Source organism: Cynocephalus volans, chromosome 15 (genome assembly GCF_027409185.1).
Source record: "Cynocephalus volans isolate mCynVol1 chromosome 15, mCynVol1.pri, whole genome shotgun sequence".
Lineage (NCBI taxonomy): Eukaryota > Metazoa > Chordata > Mammalia > Dermoptera > Cynocephalidae > Cynocephalus > Cynocephalus volans.
In genome coordinates this window covers 77,223,871-77,248,665 of record NC_084474.1, presented here as the reverse complement: position 1 = coordinate 77,248,665, position 24,795 = coordinate 77,223,871, and the positions used below count along the sequence as shown (strand labels likewise).

The window sequence follows — 24,795 nt, the reverse complement described above, 5'->3', positions numbered from 1 at the left end:
CTATCAGTTTTTTTTATCAGCGGTGGAAAACTTCATTCTCTTACTCCTTGTTATGAAATAGAACTATAAACCACTAGTAAATCTTATATTAGCTATTTCATAAACATTGTTGATATTTGTTTATCATTAATGATATGTATTTCAGTTATTAAGTATTGTAGTTTCTTGGGAGATACAAAATGATTGTGCACAGAAAGCAATTGTTACTAACTTGTAATCAGAGAAAACTTAGGGATTTAAATTCAGAGTTTTAACTAAAGAAAAACTTAGATGGCTTTCTTAATTTTTCTTAAAGGACGGTTCTTCGGTTAAGAAAGTTGAAACCTACCACCGGACACGTGCTTTAAGGTCTTTGAGAAAAAATGCACAGAATTCTTCAGATTCTAGTTTTGATAAGAATGTGGAAATAACGGAGAAGCATGCTAATGACAGGCATTTTACAAGGTAATACAAGATGGTTGAACACTAATTCAAAATAGTTTTAAAGCAGTAATTTAGGATTTGCATTTAATTTTTAAAATGTGTTTTGACCAGTTATCAAGATTCCAGGGTTGTAAAATGTAATTTATTTTAAATGAAATTTCCACAATGGAATATTATTGAATTAAAAATTAATATATGTACACAGTAAAATTTGTTCATATTATTTATTTATTTATTTATTCATTCATTCATTCATTTATTCATTTTTGGCAGCTGGCCAGTATGGAGAACCAAACACTTGCCTTGGTGTTACAAGGCTGTGCTCTAATCAACTGAACTAATCGGCCAGCCTGTTTTTATTTGCTTGTTCATAAACGGTATTTGTGATACATGTGAGTGCAGCTGACGAGGTCGGTTGATGCAGGATCTGTTCTCTTATGGTATTTGAGTATCTAAAGAGACTTGTGATTGTAACTTGCTTGTGATATGTGGTTCTTCATAGTCTATACAAAGCCTTTATTCAAAATAGTAGTTCTATTTCTTACTGCTTGCTATCAAGTTTTTCCTCAGTTCTCAGTCATTTATGAATTTCTCTGTGTTATTGTGCTTCTAAAGCAGTCTTTTTGTGTGTGTGTGACGGGTAAGGGGATCGCAACCCTTGGCTTGCACCGGCCATCCCTATATAGGATCCGAACCCGCGGCGGGAGCACCGCGCACTCTCCCGAGTGCGCCGCGGGGTCGGCCCATAAAGCAGTCTTCACAAAGGAAGCAGAACATGTGCTTTTTTTTGTTTTTTAAAATTGGTCTAATGGGACTAGATGCTTTATACATGTTTAAATTTTGCATCTTGAGAACCCTGAGGTAGGTGGCATGAATCCCATTTTTAAGGAATCGATTTCAGTGGATTAGGTAGTTTATTTAAATTCATAGGACTGGAGTTTGGTTCAGGGAAGATTTATTTTTATCGAAACATAATTTGTTATACATATTTGTGGGGTACAGAGTTGACTATCAATACCTGTGTGCAATATGTGATGATCAAATCAGGATATTAGCATAGTCATCATTATGAAACATAATCATTCTTTGTGTCCATTAACCAATTTCTCACTAACCCCCCACCCCCTTTCCCACCTCTTAATAACCAGTTGTTTTCTCTTTCTGAAAGTTCAACCTATTATTGTGATTGTTGTCTCTCTCTCTCTCTCTCTCTCTCTCTCTCTCTCTCTCTCTCTCTCTCTCTTTCCCTCTCTTTCCTCCCTCCCACCTCTGAGTGAGGACATGCAGTATTTTTCTCTCTGTGCTGTTTCAGGGCAGTTTTAAATCTAACTTTAATAAGCTCAAAACCTTCACTTTTTCCCCCACTTTGCACCTTACATAAATGGGGGAGAGCCCCAATTAGAATAAAATTTGTTTCATGAAATAATTGTTTTTACATTAATTCTCATAAATTATTTGTTATGATTTAGAAAGCTAGACCCCACCTACTCTTAAATAGAATTTTGATTTTTATTTTGTATAACATATTTTCCAGATAAATGAGCTTATGCCCTTTTAAATTTGAGGGAGTCTTTTTTTGTATGTTTTTTTGTTTTTTTAGTACAAACTATTAGTTTTATTGTTGAATATTCATATCTTATAAAACTAATTAAGTACTGAGATGCTACAAGAGGTCTGTTTAAAATCAGTAGTGTAGGGCCGAGCCCGTGGTGCACTCGGGAGAGTGCGACGCTCCCACCGCGGGTTCGGATCCTATATGGGAATGGCCGGTGCACTCACTGGCTGAGTACCGGTCACGAAAAAGACAAAAAAAAAAAAAAAAAAATCAGTAGTGTAAAGGTAAAAATAATATTCTTCCACAGGGTTAAGATGTTAATTAGATTCAATAAAGTATGCACAGTAAAATTAAAAATTAAAGTTAAAGGCCGGCCAGTGGCTCACTTGGGAGAGTGTGGTGCTGATAACACCAAGGCCATGGGTTCGGATCCCTACATAGGGATGGCTGGTTAGCTCACTTGGGAGAGCATAGTGCTGACAACACCAAGTCAAGGGTTAAGATCCTGTTACTGGTCATCTTTTTTTAAAAAATTAAAATTAAAAGGTTAACCACTATAAGAACAGAAATAGAGTTTGTATAGTAGAAGAGAGGAAGTGAAAAGAGAAAGCAAAACAAAACAAACCCAAAAATTCAATATTAAAAAAGGAAAGGGGGGATATGTAAAGTGTAAGATGGTAGAAAAAGCCCAAATTCACTCATTCAAAAATTATATTATGGAATGCCTACTAAAAGCCAAATACTGTTTTAGGCACTAAGGATACAGCAGTAAACAAAGCATAGAAGAATACCTACCCTCATGAAGCTTCTATCCTGGTGGGAAGAAACACAGTAAACCAGATAAATGAGTAAATCATATGGCATGTCATTATGATAAGTACAAAGACAATGAGTGCAATGGATGTGTTAAGAAGGATATGATATGATAAGGCTTTTCAGGGAAGGCCTCACTGAGAAGGCAATATTCCAGGAAATAGGAAGGAGGTAAGGCATTGAACCATGTGGACATATGGGGGGAAACCATTCAGGGAAAGGAACAGCAAGTGCAGCTATCCTGGGCCTAGGATGTACTTAAGGAGGCTATATGGTAGAGCAGTTGGGAGACTGGTAAGAGATGAGATCAGACGTGAAAGAGGACCAGGTCATATAGGACCTTGGAGGCCACGCTAAAGACTTGGCTTTTACTCTGAGTGAAATGGGTAGACCTTGAAGGATTTTTTTTTTTTTTTTTTTGAGAGAAAAGAGATGATCTGATTTATTTCTTTAGGAGGCTCATGCTAAATGCTGTGATATGAACAGAATGAAAGAGGTAAAAGCTGAGACTAGTTAGGTGGCTACTGCAGTAAAGTAGGTGAGAGACAACTATAACGTGGAGAAGTGAAGGTGGTGAGAAGGGATTGGGAGTCTGGATAGATTTTGAAGGTGGAGTCCATAGGATTTCCTGATTATATGTGAGATGAGTCAAGGATGACTACAAAGGTTTCGACCTGAACCGTTATCTCAGTAGTGACGATGAATGTGAATACAATAAACCTAAATGTAAATAAAATAAATCAAAGGGGAGAAACTGTCAGCTTGGATTTAAAAAAAAAAAAGATCTCCAGTGATATATCATTTACACCAGCACATAAAATATGAGCATATAAAAAAGTTAAAACTAAGAAGATGAAAAAAGTTATGAGGCAAATATCAAAATAAAAGTTAGACAAAAAAGAAGTCTCTCTTCATCTTGACCTTCTTTGTCTCTTAACAGTCTGATGTTTGTTAACCCTGTCTTCCCAGTAGGACTGCTGTGTTGGAGATAGGGATGTCACACTTCATTTGGATCTACCTGCAAGAGAAAACAGTCCCTAGTTGGTAGTAAGCACTGTGCAAAACTTTTTATTTTGAATGTTCTCCATCTACATCACAAATGTTAATTGATTTGTAAAGGTGGGGCTAGGTCTGTAAGGTGACAAGTCACCTCTTCCCCAGTGCCAGTTCTCTGGGAGAAGCTTAAAGCTCAAGGGATCAGGTTCGGCCTCTCCTAAGTATGGCATTTCCTGAAGTACAGGACGGCATTGCCACCTGGCTGGCCCACTGGGCCCCAGATCCTGGCCCTCATCCCAGCACACACACTTTCCCTCTGGCTGGCAAGACTGGATTGGCTCAAAACTAGAAGGAGCAGGCAAGGCCTGGCTCTGGCAACCTGGGAAGATTTTAGGAAAGGAAAGAAAGACTGAGAGCACTGCAGGGTGACAATGCCAGGCCCCCTCAGCTTCCCACACCTTCTGAAGCTCACCTGCTGGTGGTCTGGGTACATCCCCGCCTGCAAGCTGTCCAGCAGCAAAGGAGTTTCTGAGTTTTTGTTATTTTTAATCAGTCTATTATATATATATTTTAATTTGCATCTTATTTATGGAGTGTTTACTACTATATTTCATGAAATCCACAATAACAGCAATTGAAACATATAACATGGTTTTATGAGACACTAAGAAGGAAAAAACACTGACAGTTAAACTGTGACATGCCATCAATTGTAAGACATTCGAATTTCAGAGATGTTAAAATGGGGGGGAAGTGTACAACTTAGAATTGAGGAAATACAATATGAGCTAGTCCAGTGTTTCTGAAACTTGACTTCTTCAAGTTTATTCTTGGGGTTGGGAGAGTGGTCTACGAATTCTCTATGAGAATTTAAAAATTATTTTTCATGATCTAAAATAAAAATAAACATTCTACATCAAACTCTTGTCCTCAGGCCCTGCTAGCCTCCCTCCTGGATTGCCCACTTTCCTCTCTACCTCCCCACCTCAGCTACCCTCATCCCACCCCCACCATTCCTCTTTGTGAAAATAAAATAAAATAAACATTCTGGATCACCTAAATTGCTACCTTATAGAGAATTGCCATAAAATTTCAGGCCCTGTATTTGTGATTACAATTGAATTGGCAGCAAGTAGTACTGTTTTAGTTATCTCAGGTTCATGATGTATACCTTTATATACAAGTGATACATCTGCTTCCAAGAGAAGGCCACATGATGTGATGTTATGATATGCTGTTTAAATGAAGGTTTTGGAGCACTTCAGATAAAAAGAAGTGGATGAGTTGAGTCATCATGATACACAGCTGTGCATAACAAATATGATACACAACATGCCAAACTCAAGAGAAGCTGACAGTAATCAGTACTATGTTCACATAGCAAATGGCTATTTCATTTCAGCCAATCTCAATATTATGTTAATATTTTTTGTTGGTGGTTGCTTTCATAGTTTTATTTGTATAAAACTTATACGTGAACTTATATCTTGTTTGGCTTTACATAGTCATACAACAGATTTAATATTATTAAGTCCTCAAAGTTTTTACCTTTAAAAGGATCTGTACATTATTCAGGTTTGTAAAACAGTGTGGTGGGCTTTATGCTAGAAGGGTATTAAGGGAGTGTATTTACAATAAGCACCTTTTGATCTGGATTTAAAGATGAGTGACTTGGTATTTTTAAGTAGATTCCTTCTAAAATATGTTGAATTCGTATCTTTTTGGGAGGGGGTGGCTGGCCAGTTGGGAATCCAAACCCTTGTCCTATTTTTTATTATTTTTTAAAAACAGCTTTATTGAGATAATTCACCTAACCATAAAATTCACGATTTTAAAGCATACAATTCAGTGGTTTTAATATATTGACAATATTGTGATCTAATTTCAAAATATTTTCATCACCCCAAAGAGAAATCCTGTACCCATTAGCTTCCCCCAACACCTAGCCCCTTGTGAAGCACTAACCTACCTTCAGTCTGTATGGACTTGACGGGATATTTCATATAGGTGGAATCATACAATATATGGCATTTAGTGTCTGGCTTCGTTCACTTGGTATAATGTTCTCAAGGTTCATTTATATTGTGGTATCTATCAATACCAGTTCTTTTTATTGCTGAATAAGATTTCATCATATGGATATACCACATTTTGTTTATTTATTCATTAGTTGGTGGGCATTTGGATTTTTCTGCTTGTTGGCGATTATGAATAATGATATGAACATTGGTGTACAAATTCTTGTGGACATAGGTTTTCAATTCTTTTGGGTATATACCTAGGAGTAGAATTGCTGGGTCAAATGGTAATACTCATGTTTTGAGGAACTGCCAAACTGTTTTCCATAGCAGTTGCACCATTTTAGATTCCCACCAGCAAGTATGAGGATTCCAATTTATCCACATCCTTGTCAGCATTTGTCATAATCTGTTTTTGGTGTTAGCCATTTTAGTGAGTGAAAGTATCTCATTGTCGTTCTGATTTGCATTTCCCTAATGGCTGGTAATGTTGAGTATCTTTTTATGTGCTTATTGGCCATTTGTATGTCTTCTGTGAGAAGAATTCCCATATAAAAATCATCTCCCTGTATTGAGATCATTATTACAAATACTGTATATTATTACCTATTTATTTATTATTTTTACTTTTATTTTTCGGCCGCTGGCCAGTACGGGCTGTTTATTATTTTATATAGTGGTAACATCAGGATTGATTTGTGTAAGTGTAATATAAAATGGCCTACAGTATTTTTGAGTTCTGCTTTACGTTTCCTGTTTCTTATCCTTTTCAGTATGCCTGACTTTAGTAATATTTTTCCTTCTTTCCTTTCTGGTTATTTTTTCCACCCTTTGTTTCCAATCTATTTGGGGCTGAAAGACCAGAGGACCAAGATCATTAGAAAAACACAGAAAGGTTTGAATAACTGTGCCATGAGGGCAGAATCTATATGTTTTTTTGATTCTGGGGTTCTTAACTAGGGTCCAGTGATCATGGATGGTCTGTGGGGGGGGGGCGCAAAATGTCTGAAGTAATTTTTGAACTTGAGTGTATATGCAATTTTCTAGAGAAAAAGGATCCATGGCTTTCATCAGATTTATAGGAGTTGGCAAAGTCCAGCCACCTGATTTTGTAAATAGTTTCATTGGAACAAAGCCATGCACATTCATTTTGTCTATGGCTACTTTCACGCTACAGTGTAAGGTGGTTGTAACAGAGAATATATGGCTCTGGAGCCTGAAATATTTACAACTAGTGATTTAAGAAAGTTTACCAGCCCCTGTGAGGATAAAAGCACTTCCCTACCCATGCAGATGAAAAAAGGAAAAGAAAAATACTGCTTTAATCATTATGTTCCTAGCATCTAAGAGGGGCCTGGTTTAGAAAATGTGCAGACCTACATGATGTGGAAAGAGGGGCTCCTGTATGAAAAAAATCTATGAGCCTGTGAATGAACTAAGCCTTGACCCTATAGATGGATTGCTCAAAGGTTTTAATTTTGTTCTTGGTTCTTACCAGTATTCCAAGAGAGGTAAGGAATTAGTGATGATTTACTTGTCATGAGATTATATGAGTTAACTCATCTGGATAAGATGGTTTCATTTTATTTTAAATTGTAATATTTGAAATCCTGCATGTATAAACCAGCCAGCTTGCAAATAGCTTGATACATAAGTTGATTAACAGATCCAGCTTGTCCAAGAATTGAGTCACTAAAAATAAGTTAATTTTCTCCCTAGAAAATTGCGTATACACTCAAGTTCAAACATTACTTCAGAGGTTTTGTGCACCCCTACAGACCATCCACGATCACTGGACCCTAGTTAAGAACCCCAGAATCAAAGAAATATGTAGATCCTGCCCTCATGGCATAGTTACTCAAATCTTTCTGTGTTTTTCTAAGTCTTGGTCCTCTGGTCTTTCAGTTTTGTTTGCTCAGTGGGTTTTTGAAAAAAGGTGAGGGGACCATTTTTTCAAGGTTTGGAAAATGTTCTTTCCAATTCGGTATATTCTGTCTGCCAGTTTGTAGGTGGGATATCTGATTTGCAAATGGGACTGTTTCTACATGTGAATAATAATAATGCTTGTCATGTAAAGATTGTAACCAGCACATGTTCTTAAAAGACTATTAATGTATCACTAAGGGGCATTAGTTCTGTTTATATAATAAATTTCTTAAGGATACCGGAGTGCTATATCTCTGTGGCATAAAACACATTGTCTTGTTTTTGCTTAATGCTTAGTTCAATTATACTTAAATACTTAGGCTAAGGACTTCATTTTTTATTTCAAGTAAGGTACTTTTATTTGATTAATTCTGTTTAGCTAGAGGTTAATGCATATATCACTGAATTTTAACACAGGTTTCTTAGACTTTGTTTAGTTGTAACTTAAGCATAGATATTCTCAAGCTGCTTTTGTCAGTGTTTTTTAGGTTTTTAGGTATCTGAGTATTTATTCTCCAGGCTGATTTAACTTTTTGTCATAGTTTGTGGTATTATAGAATATAGTGTTTAAAGTTATGTCAATTATTTTGAATTATTTTATATATGTATTTTTATATAGGCAGTTGGCCAGACAACAGGCTGATAAAAAAAAAGAAGAGTACAAAGAAGGTAAGAAATGTTAAAGGCATTTCAGATTTTTAAAACGTGTAATTAGTATTTTGTTTACAGATTTACTGAGGTATATACAATAAACTGTACATATTTAAAGTGTACAGTTTGTTAGGTTTTTTGTTTTTGTTTTTTTGGGTTTTTTTGCAGCTGGTCGGTAAGGGGGTCTTAACCCTTGCTTGACCTTGGTGTTATTAGCACCACATTCTACCAAGAGAGCTAACTGGCCAGCCTGAATTTGTTAGGTTTTGACATAAGTATATGCCATGAAACCATCACCAAAACAAGATAGTGAAGGTAACCATCACTCCCAAAAGTGTCTTTAGGCTCCTTTATAATCTCTTCAGGTTCTTCCAGCTCCTTTCCTCGCTCTCCAGTATCCCCCCACGACACACACAATTCCTGATTAACCACCAATCTGCTTTTTGTCACTATAGATTAATTTGCATCATGTAGAGATTTATATAAATGGAATCATACATTATACTTTCTTTTTTGTCTGGCTTTTTTCACTCAGCATAGTTGCTTTGAGTATCATCCATGGTGCTGCTTTTTGTTGTTGAATAGTATTCCATTATATGGATAAACTACAGTTTGATTATCTCTTCATCTTTTGATAGACTTGGGTTGTTTCCAGTCTGGGGCTATCACAGAGCTGCTTTGAACATTTGTGTACAAATCTTTGTATTACATCTTTCCTCTTCTCTTGGGAGTGGAAGGGCTGGATCATATGGTAGGTGTATGTTGTAACTTTATTTTTGTTTTCTAATGTTTTTTAAGAAAGGTAAGATTAAGATACTATAATTTTTTTTTACATGAAAGTATAGCTATTCAATTTTTCATTTTAGAATTGTTTTATAAATACTATTATTTCAAATCTTTCTACTTATTTTTATGTAAATATGTGTGAAGACAAAGTGATTCCAGTTACTCGGTCATTGAGAACTAGAAACATTGTTGAAACTACAGGACACTTGCGTGAAGAGAATGGTGACCTTGAAGTTCGCCGCAGTTGTAGGATTAGAAGTCGTTATAGTACTGTTAACCAATCCGTGCTATTTAACAAACTTATAACAAAGTAAGTAAAAATTCTTTAGATCAAGATGATTTATCTAACAAAAACTTTTTATTGGGGAGAGATCATGAATTTCGACCAGCCTAAACATTTAATTCATTCAGTTTATGTAAAGCATAAAGGAAAATTATTATTACAGGTCTTTGTAATGATTCTATATATGTTTAAATTCTATTTTTTTTTAAGTAATAGTCTTTATTTTTATATTAGGTTTAGGTTTATAGAGAAATTGAGCAGAAGTCCCAGATAACTTCCATATCCTCATACTCTCCTATATGTTTAAATTCTTGGAAATAAATTTTAAAATATTTTTACACAAGTAAATCAATGCTTCTTATAGAAATATTTCAAACTCTAGCATCAAAAGATTAAAATGGAAGAAAAATTTTTAAGTTTTTAAAAATCTACTACTCTTCTCCAATTTTAGTTTTTATATCAATTTTTTTAAAGCACTGCTGAAGCTGTACTTCAAAAAATGGATGACATGAAGAAAATGCGTAGACAACGAATGAGAGAACTTGGAGACTTGGGAGCATTTAATGCAACAGAAGAAGTAAATATATTCTTCCATTAGGGGATGATTTAATAATTTCCAGTTTGATCTTTTCTTATGGTACCTAATCCATTTTTGGTTAAATTATTCATCACTTTGTTCAGCATTTGTTTGATCAGTCACTAGGTACTGCTAGAGTTTTAAGAGTTCATAGCTATAAATATCTTCATTTTAAGCAAGATTGGAGGGTCCTACTGAATTTTTAAATAAATATATACTAAATGTTAATGGCTTTTATTTAAATACTTTTAGGGCAATCTTAATATGTACACAAGAGGAAAACGAAAAGGTATTCAAAGAACTGATGAAGAAACAACTGATAATCAAGAAGGCAGTGTAGGTTAGTCTCTTCTCTTGTTCTCTTTCTTCTGGGTTTGAATTTAAGTACTTTTTATTTAATAGGAAGTAGCCTTTTTATTCAGAAGCTGTGACGTTTATGGTAGTTTGTGAAAAATCAGAGGATTGGTCATAATTTAAAAGAAAAAAGTGGGGGCAGGGGAAGGCTTAAAAGGATAGTATGTTTTGCTTGGGAAGGTGACTGAAATCAACAATTCTTTTTTGTTCATTTTTTTGTGGTGGCTGGCCAGCCAGTACAGGGATCAAACCCTGGACCTTGATGTTAATCAGTACCACAGTCTAAGCAACTGATCTAACTGGCCAGCCCTCTGAAATCAACAATTCTAAAGCAAATAGCATTGGTTTGCTTGTATGATTCATATACACACAACACATCACATATCTCTCCGTTTTAGTTAAAAGGTAAATAACTTTAAGTTTTGCTATTCCATTTGGGAGTTATTACCATAATCTATTAGATCTTTTCTTCAGTGAAAACCAGTTTTCTGAAATACATTTTAAATGTTTGGTGAGGGTGTTTTACCATCATCATAAGTAGATTATTTGCTGCATGTAACTCTATGGCAGCCAGAAGAGCTGGATGGAGTATTACGTTTAAAAGGCAAAAGCTAAGTGAGGAGACAAAAACACTTGTCAACGTGTTACATTAACTTGGAAGCTTAAGTATAGTCACCTATGTTAATAAAATTCAAAGGACACTGTAAATTTTAGTTTGGTACTCAAACAGCCTTCAAAATTCTTTCTCTACTTCCTTTTTTTTCCTTCCTCTAAATGTTTTTATTTATTTATTAAAATTTAATTTTTTATTAGCATATTCATTGTTACAAATCATACTTATTCTTTATGCCCCTTATCCAATCTCTCCTCTTCCCCCTCCCCACACTAATAACCATAGATTTGTTCTCTCCATCTGATAAATTAACTGTTACTCTGCTCTAGGTGTTTTTAATTCTGCAGTTTTTAACTTCATTTTACAAAAATCTCCGTTTAATATTGCAAAAGAATTACAAGTTCTTTCTGTGAACAATCTAGGAGTAGATAAATTTGAAAAGAAGGGGTTCTCTTTTTGTCCCAACTCCCCTATGTTAAAAATTAACATTTGGGTGAGTGTCCTTCTGGAAGTAAATGTTTCTTATTTGTAGAATCATCTGAAGAGGGTGAAGACCAAGAAGATGAAGACGACGGTGAAGATGAAGAAGACGACGGTGAAGATGAAGAAGAAGATGATGACGATGAAGAAGAAGATGATGACGATGAAGAAGATGACAATGAAGAAGAAGATGATGAAGAAGATGAAGAAGATGAAGAAGATGGAGAGGAAGATAATCAGAAACGATATTATCTTAGACAGAGAAAAGCTACTGTTTATTACCAGGCTCCACTGGAAAGTAAGTGCTGTACATATTTTTTCCAGGAGAAGATATAACTATATTATCTTTATCTTTACTGTCCCTTCTCTGTTATTCTTGTTTTTTGGTATTTTTGATATTTTCATTTTGCTGAATATTCATGATTGCTGTTTTAACCTATCCTAAATTTGCAAGAAGTCATTTCTTCCAAAGAAAATTAAATGTTAGCCTTGACCAAAGCAAATAATTGGGCTATTTGGACATTTCATGTCTGTCTTTTAGATTGCACAGTTTTCTACTTATTTTGTCAGTTTATATAGGCAGGACTACTTCTGATTTATGTTAACATTGTACCTCAGTACTGTTAACATTTTACATGCATGGCCGATAATCATCTGTTAGGCATCTGTGCAATCACAATGGTTGTTTATGGCCAGTGTGTGTTTTGGTTGGTTGGTGTCTGTGCTATGCATATTTTCAACAGCAACCCTGCAGACATAAGTGATTTAAAACATAGACAGTAAAATATTCCATAGGAGATATTTACTAGTACTGTCATGGAAGACAGCACCTTTGTAAGTATTTAAATAGAAAGCAAAATTATCTTTATATGTATTTATATGTTATATATGTATTTCTTTTTTTAGAACCTCGTCATCAGAGAAAGCCCAACATATTTTATAGTGGCCCAGCTTCTCCTGCAAGACCAAGATATCGATTATCTTCTGCGGGACCAAGAAGTCCTTATTGTAAACAGATGAACAGGTTTGGTTCTGAAAGAGTGATTGATTTATGACAACATAATTGTAGCTATGTTAGGGCAGGATTCTAGAGTCTTAGGATTGGGTGTACTAGGATAGAATTCTAGAATTATATATTTGGGAGAGCTTAGCTCTATGCCTTTAGTGCTCTAATCCCACTGACTAGTTTTTGCTTTTGCTTCCACTAATAGGAAGTTTTAGTAACTACCTTGGTAAGGTAGTTTATTCCATTGTTCCATACTTTAATATTAGAGCTATCATTCATTCTGTGTTTACTGTATTCCTGGCTCTGTGTTAAGCATTTTACGTAGATTGTTTCATTTTAATCTTCACATTAAATTACAGTATAGGTTTAGTCTTTTCTTCACATACTTTCACAGACATATTTTCCTACTATGTCAAATGTTCTAAGTTACGTAGCTTCTAGACTTCTCATGACTTTGGTTATCCTTTTCTGGATCTATTTTATATTTATTTCTCTTATACTGTAGAAAATAATTCATTTTCTTTGACCATTAAATTATTTGTGGGTTTCTTCTCTTTCTTCATCCCAACAGTTGTTGCTTGTCTGTCAAATTTAAGTCCCAAAGAGGTAATTCTTAATACTTCCTCATTCTCCTAAGTAATGAAACATTTTCTGATGCATTGCAACAATTGGGGTAATAGTAACATTATGGAAGTTCATGAATGAGAGAGAAGATTAAAAAGTCAGAATCAAAAATGACATTGGTGTGGGAAAGTATACTTTGTCCTAATATTAATTTGCTCAGAAGACTGAAGACTTAAGAGTTCAACTATTTGAACAGTTCTTGGACATCTCCTTGGGGAAGCAGACAATCTGATTTAGGTCTTGGAAGGCAGCACCTTTTTAAGTGCTGAAGATTTACCTCTTTTAGGAAAAGTAAGAAATACTACTGTGTCCCTGGGTCTTTTAATTTCATTGTCAGCATCACAAATGAACGTTCTAGATTTTTTGTTCAATCATCCCTTTTCACATGACCGGGACCCAGAAGGATGGAGGATCATGAAGACAAACTCAACCTGTCAGGGCTTTCCAAGATCAATTGCACTTAAAGGGAGGCTGCATTGTCAGTATTCTCATAGGCCCCTTAGGATATTGTTAAAGACCTCTGTTTTGGTAGTGAAATGTAACGATCTTCAGAAAAGGAGAGGAAGATATAGTGTTCCCTGGAATCCCCACCACCATCAAGCACAGGACAAGAGCAACTTGGTTACCTGGATCAAGGGGCAGTCCTCTATTTGATCCCACAAAAGTAAGAGGCTGGCAGTTACTCTGAGATTTAATTTTTTCTCCCATCTTTAATGGATTTATGCTTCTAGAAGTAAGATTCTTTTTTTTTTTAAAGATGACTGGTAAGGGGATCTTAACCCTTGACTCAGTGTTGTCAGCACCACACTCACACAGTGAGCAACCGGCCATCCCTATGTGGGATCTGAACCCGTGGCCTTGGTGTTATCAGCACCACATTCTCCCGAGTGAGCCACAGGCTGGCCCTAGAAGTAAGATTCTCGTTGACTGGCTATCTCTGCAGTTACCTGCCACATACAATGTATCTTGAAAAACATAGGATTTTTTTTTTTTTTTTTTTTGCCCCTTTTTAGTGCTCATGAGCTTCTGTATTTGCTTCACAGTGTCCAGTCTTTCCCTATGGAAAATGTCTTATATTTGAGTAGCTCCCTAGTGCAGGATTTCTCCCCGTCCAATTATTTAACAAATGTTTATAGTACCATGTGCCAAGCATAATGGATATAAAAATGACTAAGGCAGGGTTCCTGCCCTTGGATCTCGTAGACTAATGGAGGATTCTGACATATTTAAATTGAAGTATGAAATAAGAGATTAAACTGTCCCCTGAGTCACATTATTTGATTTGCTGACCTTTCTGGTGTTGTTTTAGAAAACCTGTTTTTAACTTTTTGTGTGTGGTAACATCTTTATTGAGATATACTTCACATACCATACAGTTCACCCATTATATAGTACACTGTTTAAACGAATGGCTTTTAGTATATTCACAGAGTTGTGCAGCTGTCACCATGAACAATTTTAGAACATTTTCATCACCTCAAAAAGAAGCCCCGGACTCTTTAGTTATCAACCTCTAATCTCTCCATCCCCCTCAGCCCTAAGTAACCAATAATTTACTTTCTGTCTCTGTAAGATTTGCCTATTCTGTGTATTTCATATAAGTGGAATCTTTTGTGACTGGTTTCTCCTGTTTAGTGTAACATTTTCAAGGTTGTACTAATTCTTTCATTCTTTTTTATTGCCAAATAAGATTCCATTGCATGGATATATCATATTTTTTATCCATTTATCAGCTTATAAACATTTGGGCTGTTTCCACTTTGGCTATTATGAATAATGCTGCTATGAAGATTTGTGTACAAGTTTTTGTGTGGACATATGTTTTCATATGTATATACATTTCCCTTGTATATATAGGCCTAGGAGTGAAATTGCCTGGCCAAATGCTAATTCTATGTTTAATTTTTTGAGGAACCACCAGGTTGTTTTCCAAGGTGACTGCTCCATTTTACATTCCCACAAGCAAATTCTCCACATCCTTGCCAGCACTTGTTACTACATGACCTTTTGAATGTAGCCCTTTAAACCATTTTTTTTTTTTTTTTCCCTTAACTTTCTGGCTAAGATATTATGAAGATCTCATCCTTTCTAGCATCCTTAAAGTGGCCATTTTGCTTAGCCTTTTGACTTTTTCTTGAAGAGACCAGCTTCTGTTTATAGCTCATGTACTACTTCAACTACTGAGGGATGGAAAGAAAGCACATATACAAAGAATCATTTGAACATTGCTCTTAGTATTGATGGCAAGTGGTCAAGAAACCTTTCAACTACAATGCAGGATCTTCCAAGGGTCTCTCAGCACACTTATTATAGGAGAGTTTCAGGAATGCTGCCTTTAAGCAGGATTCTTTCTCCTTTATGGTTGCTAACCTCTAGTAATTCAAGGTTTAGTTTTTGCTCCAATCTGCAGCTTCTGGAACAAGCCTAGTCCCTTTGAACAGCAAGGTAATGTAATAGCACAATTGCTTCACCAATATTTCAAAATACTCCTTATCTGTTGTCAAAGAACTAGAACTGGCAAGAAGTTGAAGCTCTGGTTAAGTTTAAAGTGCTTGTCCAGTGCATGTCTGTGCCAGATGGTTCACTGGTTTTTAATAAAATGGGGGGGAAATGAGCAGGTGTGGATATATGTGTTTAGAATTTTTTTAATACTGAAATAATGGCCTTTATATAGTATAGAGCTAAGAACCTGGATCCATGACTAGTACTGTCTAGATTCAGAGCTCAGTTCTTGCACTTAGTAATGAGCTTTGGCAAGCTATTTAACCTCTTTGTGCTTCAGTTTTTGATCTGTAGAATGGAGCAAACAGCCTTATCTCATAGTTTTGTCAGAATTAGATGAGCTAATACATGTAAATCATTAAAATAGTACCTGTCACATGTTAAGTGCTTATGTGTTTGCTATTAAACTATACTTTGAAATTTAAATGTAATCCCTACTCAGCAAATCAAACATTGGAAACCTTATCTTGGTCCACAGGGTTTTATTGTTGTTTGCTTATAACTTTACTGGTTTGTGAAATAAAAAACTCAAAATCACCAGTGTAGTAGTGTATATAATGTGGATCTTTAGAATAGATAGACAAAAGTTTGAATTCTGACACCTTTAGTGACTTATTCTGATATTTTGAGCAAGTAATTTAACCTGTGAGCCACATTGGCCCAGACTATAAAATGAGCCTCTTAATAATGTACCTGTCCAAAGTATTAGTTAAGATTAAATGAGTTCCCCATGAATAATCATAACCAATAAAAAACAAAAACAAAACATTAAAAAAATAATAAAATAAAAAACTTGGGGGAAAAAAGAAGATTAAATGAGTTAATATGTTGAGTACCTAGTATAGGATGCAGTCAGTAAGTCTTAGTCCTCTTTATTAATTGTGAAGTTAGTTTTAGTTATGTGAATTCATATACAATTATGTGAATTATGTATACGTGTTAGAATGTATTATAACATTAATGGTAATGTTAAATAAGTTAGTCTTTCATATAAAATTGTAGACTTGCACTACATAGTTTTAGTTTAGACTGATCCCAGAAATGGTCTTTGGTAGGTGGATGGGTGGAGGATTATTTTTTCATTTATTTCTGTGTTTCCTCAACCCTTTATCCAAAATCCCCGGGGTCATTTGTGTTTCAGAATTCAGGTTTTTGGGGTGGATTTACAAAGACAACATGTAACATGTGTAGTATGGTAACATTAACTCTCTAGGGTTGTCTGAGCTAGCACTGTGTAGTCAGATACATTAATAATTTTATAGTAAAGCATATGGATAATTTTAGTAAGTGGGACAAATTGGGACTATAAATTGCCTGTGCCATTTCAGGTCATGTTTTGGTCATAAGTCAATAATGAAAAAACTTGTTTTCAGAGTTGTTTAGATATGAGATTCCAGACCTACCTTATGCAGATAATGGATTTTGACCCTTTTATATATTTTTGGAAATACCTACTTACCGTGATTGTACTCTCACTCAGGAAGAGTTCTAGTCTCTGAGCCAATAAAATGATTAAAAGGTTTCCTCAGCCAGAGTCTCTTTTTTCTGGGAGTCTTTTGCAACTGTGGAAAGGCAGAGGTGATTCGAAATTTTTTTGTATATGTATAGCACTTGGCATATTATTTGATATTACTAACAGCCTAAGAATATGATAGTATTTTTATTTTTTTGTAAGTAAGAAAATTCATATTGGTTGGGTAACTCATCCACATTTACACAGCTGTTAAGTGACAAGTTGTGAATTTACAGTTGATGATACACTATAGGTAAAAGCCCATCTTATTCCTCCCTGTTTCCCAGCATTTTTTTTAACCTTTCCTGATCCCCTTTTGTTCACATAAACTCATATCCTTCTTTTAAAGTTATTTGACATTTCAAAATAGGCAATTTCATCCCAAATGTTAAATTATGTATAGTATAATATTGAAAAGAGTTTTTCAAATCACAGTTCCAAAGATTCTAATACCCTCTTTATCTCACCTTTTTCCTTGAGAATAACTGATATATAGCAAGACTAAGAAGTTGCTCCGCCTCGATTATCTCCTGTCTTAATGAACATTTGATGGTCAGCTCTACCACAGCCTCCTATTTTTTTTCCCCTTTCTCTCAGTTATCCAAGTCTTTTATTCCTTTCAAAAGATTCAACCAACAGTGCTTACTTCAGTGGTTCAGCAAATGTATTACTTTTATGATAAACCTTTTTGGATCATTAGGTATCTCTGGTGCTTGCATCTTATGCCTTATTTTTCCTGTCCTCTCTAATCATGATTTCAATTTTTCTCTTTAGGCGAAGGCATGCAATCCACAGTAGTGACTCTACTTCATCTTCCTCTTCTGAAGATGAACAACACTTTGAGAGGCGAAGAAAAAGGAGCCGTAATAGAGCTATCAATAGGTATGTGCTGTATTGATGCTTTTTTAAACTAACAGCTATCTTTTTTAAAAAGTGGTGAGAAAACAGAATAATTTGGGAATAGGTACAGCTTGGCTGATTAAAAAGTTGCACAACAGGATAATGTATAAACCAGATTATGTCTTGTTAGAAATATCTGCAGTTGAAACAAATAATAGGTTAGAACATATGGTTACAATTTCTTGCCAAACCATTATAAATCCCAAAATGTTGCTTGGTGAAACACTGACTTAGGAAATAATTATTTTTCATTTCAAAAAGTTTCTGCTTATTATAATAACACATTTTTATTGTGGAACTCTTAAGTAAAATTGAAGGATTTACTCATTTATAACTTCTTGTATGTAAGTCCACATATACTAACCAACTCATTTGGTTTTTATAATAATTATATGAAATAGATAAAGCAAGGATTGTTCTCATTTTACAGATGTGGGTGGTGAATGAAAATGCAGTGCTTGGATTTTAATAATAAAATATTCTTGGAGTTATCTGGCTGGTTAGCTCAGTTGGTTAGAGCGTGGTGTTATAACACCAAATCAAAAGTTTGGATCCCTATACTGGCCAGCCACCCAAAAAAAAAAAAGATTCTTAGAGTGGAAGATAATGCTTGACAAAATCATTGGAATATAAGAGTTGAAGGGGCATGCAAACCAATCATTCATTGTATCCCTAAGCTTTGCTCTTTTATTTATCATGTTAGTTCTGCCCTGTCCAATACAGTGGCCACTGGCAACATGTGGCTGTTAAGTACTTGAAATGTAGTTAGTCTGAAATGAGTTATACTGCAAGTTGTTATATGAAATACATCCTTGGATTTCAAAGACAGCACCAAAAAAAGAAGTAAAATATCTCAATTTTTAAAAATAATTGATTGCATGTTGAATTGATAAACAAAATAAAATATTCTTAAAATTAATTTTACTTTTTTTCTTTGTTTAATGTGGCTAATAGAAAATTTTAAATTACATTTGTGGCTTAAATTTCATGTCTACTGGACAACAATGAATGAGATCATCCAAAAGCTGGATATGTAGACTACTTGGATTTTTCTTTGCCTTAGTTCATAGAAATGTGCATCTAATCCTGTGTGTATTTTATATTATTCAATTTTATATATTTTTAAGAATTATTTAAGAAATTCCCTTTAAGAAGCAGCAATTGAAAACCTGTCCTTCTTAGATTTCACAGTATAAATTCCTCGTGGAGTTTGAGGCTAGCAAGAATTGTCACTTGGGGTGAACATGGTATGCTTTTACTTGTGTTCAGCTGCAGCAGTCATTCTTTGCTTAGGTGTTCTGGTACAGGTATCTTTCTCCAACATAAGCAGTTTTCACTTTTCCATCTATAATATGAGCAGGTTCTTTTAGGTACTGTATATTCTTTGCATCCTACCATAACTGTTTTTGAAAGTAGTTAGGAAAATAGTGGTACATTCTTGCTTGAGAAGATTGATGTGGATCTAAATGCTGGTGGACTGTGAATATTTTGCTGAGAGGTGTTATAGCAGAGTTGTTACAGCTCTGGAGATCTTGTATTTGATTCCTGGCCCTGCCACTTAATAATTGAGTGACCTTAGGCAAATTAGTTAACCTTTCTTTGCTTTGGGATTTTTCTTAAGGAGAAAACTGATAAATACCTACCTCATAAGACTATTGTGAGGATTTAATGACTTAATATGGGTAAAGCACTTAAAACTATAAGTGTCTGGAAAATGGTAAATACTCTGTATATGTTAGACCCAAGTATTATAATATATATTGGTGCTATCTGAATTCTCCACCATGAATTACTTAATGTTGCTTGTGGCATCTGGATAACTTGATATTTTTGTTTGATTGTATCTCTCTAATAATAAAGCTTCAGACAAATATTTCTGACACTTAAGTTCTGGACATATAAAGAAAACAAGGAAATTGAAATAAATGATCTCCAAGATTGTGCCAGTTGAAATTTAAATATTTTTTAATTTTTAAAAAAAATGTTCATATTCTAACATGGAATTTGGGGAGGAAGGCGAGTTGATGGGGGTGTGTGTATGTGTTTTATAATCTTTTTTAAATAGGTGCCTCCCACTAAATTTTCGGAAAGATGAATTAAAAGGCTTTTATAAAGATCGAATGAAAATTGGAGCAAGCCTTGCTGATGTTGATCCAATGCAGCTAGATACTTCAGTGAGTACTCTGTTTTGAAATGTGTGCTTAAACTATAATATTGTTCTTTGTTTTAGTTTAGTTTTAAAGTTAAAAAAGAAACCAGTGATTTTTTAAAATCATTAACTTTAACCTTTACAGATTTTTTAAAAATCTTTAGGTCACAACTAAGATACTGTTGCTTGGTTGACTGTGTATAGGTTATATATAGTGTAAGAATGGGGTGACATTTTAATTTTGACTCCAAATCTGAGAATGTCAATGTTCACTTTCATTCCCAGGTACGATTTGATAGTGTCGGTGGCCTGTCCAATCATATTGCAGCTCTAAAAGAGATGGTGGTGTTTCCATTACTTTATCCGGAAGTCTTTGAAAAGTTCAAAATTCAACCTCCAAGGTAACTTAATTATACTTTTAATTTTAGCCAGAATCTGTGCTGTACTACCGTTGCTTCTTCTTGTTCTTGTATCTTACTTATGAACCCATTTTTAAACCCTAGTTCTTGATTCCCTTTTCCTTATACAGCTTTTCTCCCTGAGTCAACCACTATAGAAATACTGATTTAAATAAACTTTAAAATTAGTAAACTTTTTTCTTTTCCATTATAAAAGTAATGTATCATAAATCAATCACAGTTAAACATTGGTGAATTTTAAATAAATTTTATAATTTAAAAAGTCAGAAAGATATTAATTAAATAATAGCATTTACTTCTTATAGGAAATGTTGGCAATGCCTATTTAAAGTAATTTAGTGAATTCAGAAAGAAACAACACACTCCTTGAATTTTTCTCTTTACATTTCTCATTCTTTAAAACAAACATTTTCCCCCCATAAAAATTGATTTATATGATTGTGTTATATGATTGCTTATACAGGGTAAGGTGATATGACAAGCATGACGAACGAATAAGAGAAAATATGTTCGAAATAAAAATAAATAAAATATTTATTTTAATAAAATAAGTTTACTTATAGTTTCAATATTAATTTTATAGTATCAATATTAACTCCTAGGTTTTAAGTTGTGCTTTGTGGAATGAAACTACATTTCAGTTGTCTTATACCTTTTTATTCACTAAGTGAATTCATGAAATTGATTTCTAATTTTTTAAAAATAGTTTTACTTTTTAATGTACTAAAAAACTTAATGAATTATTTTACAGAGGTTGTTTGTTTTATGGTCCACCTGGAACTGGAAAAACTCTGGTTGCTAGAGCACTTGCCAATGAGTGCAGTCAAGGGGATAAAAGAGTAGCATTTTTCATGAGGAAAGGTGCCGATTGTTTGAGTAAATGGGTAGGGGAATCTGAAAGACAACTACGATTGCTATTTGATCAGGTATGATATTAAAATTTACCTATATAGATAGTTCTATAATGTATGCAGATGTAAGTGTATAAGGATTAGATAAATCTTATGTTTAATCTCTTTTCATGTAAATAAACTCAGAAATCAGCTTCCCCCCAAAAAAAAAGAACAAGAATTAGGCCAAATATACAACGTAATCTTTCTAGAATATTTTCTTTTGTACATTAAGATAACACCAACGTACAGTGAACAGTTTTATAGTCAGAAGAGAAAGGAATAATTGGATCTAAGTTCTTTGCTGTTTTAGAGCTCATACCGAGGGAGAATGTGGTAGTCTCATACTTAGATAGTCATAGTCAATTATTTCTCAGTTTGGGAGATGAAGAGTAGTTCTGCCCTAGAGTGGCTTTCAGTTTCATATTCCAGATTGTATTGACAGCACGTTGTCAGATAATACATTCTGACCTACTGAGGCATATTGCTGCAAGTATTTTTAAATCTCTTTTTGGAACTCTCTGAGGTTCTTTATTTTATCTTCATTGAAATTGATAAAAACTAAGGTATCTTGCTAAATAATGTTTTCCCATCCTGACATGCAAGAAGACTATATATCTGTCTTTTATTCTTTGTCTTGTTTCCACAGTTAGTCGTTAATAGATATTATTTTATGTGTTCCAGTAATTATAGCTGTATGAAATCTAAGGTATATAACCAGTGGAGTATGTATTTTGAATATTTCCATTTGAAAATGCAAATAAAATTATAAACTGTTATTGTAACTTAGTCAATCCTTCAGACGTAGCTCTTGGAATTTACATTTAGATTTATGAATTATAAATAGTTATAAATTCTGGTAAGCAAATTTGAAGAAACTGGATTAAAATGGTTTATATTGTCTACATACTCGAGGCTTTTTATGATAACACGCGACCACTGGACCTGCTTTCTAGGCCTATCAGATGCGCCCATCAATTATTTTCTTTGACGAAATTGATGGTCTGGCTCCAGTACGGTCAAGCAGGCAAGATCAAATTCACAGGTAAAACTTGCTTGATGGCACTTCTACTTTTCTTCCTATATTCTGAGCTGTATTGACATTGTAAAGGGATAGAATGTTAAATGATGAAAGAAACTTTACAAATTAGTAGTTTCCTTTTTGGTAGTAGTACCCCAATATATACTACAAAATGAAAAAGCGAACCTGTTCTGAATGTCAGGACTCGGTTTGAAAGTCTTGATTACTGAAGATTTAACTCATAATGCAACCAAATGTCCATGGGCCAGTGAGATACAGCAAATGAAATGAGTGAGGTGAGCCAATGTAAGAGTGGGGCTGTGGTGGGGAATGTGGCTTAGTGTCCTATCACAAGAGCATAGCCAACTTATTATTGAGGTACAGAAGTGGAACCAGACTTGAAAAGCAGATTTTCTACTTTTTCAAATTTTATATTCAAATTGTTAAACATCTTATATGTTGACAACTAATTCAGATGCTTTCAAGACACTGCCTGGTCCCCAAAAACTATGTCTTAGGGCATTACTATTAGATTAAGATTCTAATATTAGACTAAACTCCTCATTTGAAAGATAAGAAAACTGTATAACCACCACCATCCTTCCCCCCATGATTAGTTGTTTATCCAAGGGAGCACTTTTCCTAGTGCCGCTGTCTCAAGTTTTTTTTTTTTTTTTTTTTGGAGGCTGGCCAGTTCAGGGATCCAAGTCTTTGACCTTGGGTGTTATCAGCACCATACTTTCCCGAGTGAGTTAATCAGCTAGCCCATTGTCCCAACTTGAATCTAAATTACTTTGGTCTCAGTTCATCTTCAGTTTTTCAGAGCTTCTTTTCAAATGGTCTCGTGAGGTATGTGTAGTTGCTTAATTAATTTGGGATACCCTAAAATAAATGTTTGTATGCCTTCATATATGCCAGTATCGTTTTATATTGTAGATAATATAGAAGATGAACAAGACATAGTATGTGATTGATAGGTAGGTTTTGACTTTTCTAACATCTAACAATATTTACTATATTCTAATGCCCTTCTTTACTTAATGATAGATAATTTCATCTCTTGCTGTGAGTAAATTAAAATGTTAAGTATTGTGGTAAAAATGGTTTTGTTTTTGCATTGTCCTATTAGTAATCATACAAACTTTTTATATATGACACATATCGTTATCAGCTATACTGTATTCATTGTGGTTTTTTAACTTTTATTTTTTATTATTAGTATATTCATTATTACAAATCATGATTTTTCTTTATGCCCTTTACCCAACCTCTCTCTCCCCAAACCCCCTCCCTCCCTCCACCCATCTCTAGTATCCTTAGGTTTGTTCTCTCCTTCTGAAAGTTCAGTGTATTGTTCTTTTCTTTTTCTTCCTTCCATTCCTTTTTGTCCTCCCTCCCTCCTCCCTCCCTTCCTTCCACCCAGTTATGAGTGAGAACATGTGGTATTTCTCTTTCCTTGCCTGGCTTGTTTCATTTAACATAATTTTATCTGTACTCATCCATGTTGCATGCCATGAAAAAGAATTTCATTCTTTTTTATGGCTGAGTAGTATTCCTTTGTGTATATATACCACATTTTCTTTATCCAGTCATCTGTCAATGGACACTTAGGTTGGTTCCATATTTTGGCTATTGTAAATAGAGCTGTGGTGAGCATAGGAGTACAAGTATACCTTTGACATGATTTCCATTCCTTTGGATATATACCCAGTAGTGGGATTGCTGGATCATATGGTAGTTCTATCTGTAGTTGTTTGAGGTACCTCCATACTGTTTTCCATAATGGCTGTGCCAATTTATAGTTCCTCCAGCAGTGTACAAGAGTTCTTTCCCTGCATCCTCACCAGCATTTGTTATTCTCAAGCTTTTTAATAATGGCTGGTCTAGGAGTGAGATGATATCTCAATGTAGGTTTGATATGCATTTCTCTGATGATTAGTGATGCTGAGCGTTTTTTCATGTAACTGTTGGCCACTTGCCATTTGTATGTCTTCCTTTGAAAAATGTCTATTATCTCTTTTGCGCATTTTTTAATTAGATTTTTTTTAACTGTGTAGTTGTTTGAGTTCTTTATATTGTGTTAATAGGCAGAAACATATTTAACGATACTACCATCACTTTGCAAGTAAATTGAGTACTTACTCTATTTTGCAACAGTTATAAAGGGATTGGACGAATTTTAGCAAAAAAATTATAATTTAGTAAGGAAACATGCCATTTCAAATATATGTATATTTTTAAGAGAAGTGTAGCACACAAGTGTTTTTTTACCAAAGATGTTAAAAATCTAAGAGTA

The 24,795-nt window shown here is 34.4% G+C and overlaps 1 protein-coding gene across 1 annotated transcript in view; it reads left to right on the top strand.

The window, feature by feature from the left end:
- The window catches only part of ATAD2 (ATPase family AAA domain containing 2), a 58,961-nt gene that overhangs the window by 10,753 nt on the left and 23,413 nt on the right, over positions 1-24,795 (top strand). The window contains exons 2-13 of the mRNA XM_063079830.1: positions 296-444; positions 8,351-8,400; positions 9,313-9,478; positions 9,926-10,028; positions 10,281-10,368; positions 11,528-11,773; positions 12,382-12,499; positions 17,895-18,002; positions 20,086-20,194; positions 20,455-20,570; positions 21,340-21,514; positions 22,435-22,523. Of these exons, the coding sequence (XP_062935900.1) occupies positions 296-444; positions 8,351-8,400; positions 9,313-9,478; positions 9,926-10,028; positions 10,281-10,368; positions 11,528-11,773; positions 12,382-12,499; positions 17,895-18,002; positions 20,086-20,194; positions 20,455-20,570; positions 21,340-21,514; positions 22,435-22,523 (1,517 nt within the window). The remainder of the gene's footprint in view (positions 1-295; positions 445-8,350; positions 8,401-9,312; positions 9,479-9,925; positions 10,029-10,280; positions 10,369-11,527; positions 11,774-12,381; positions 12,500-17,894; positions 18,003-20,085; positions 20,195-20,454; positions 20,571-21,339; positions 21,515-22,434; positions 22,524-24,795) is intronic.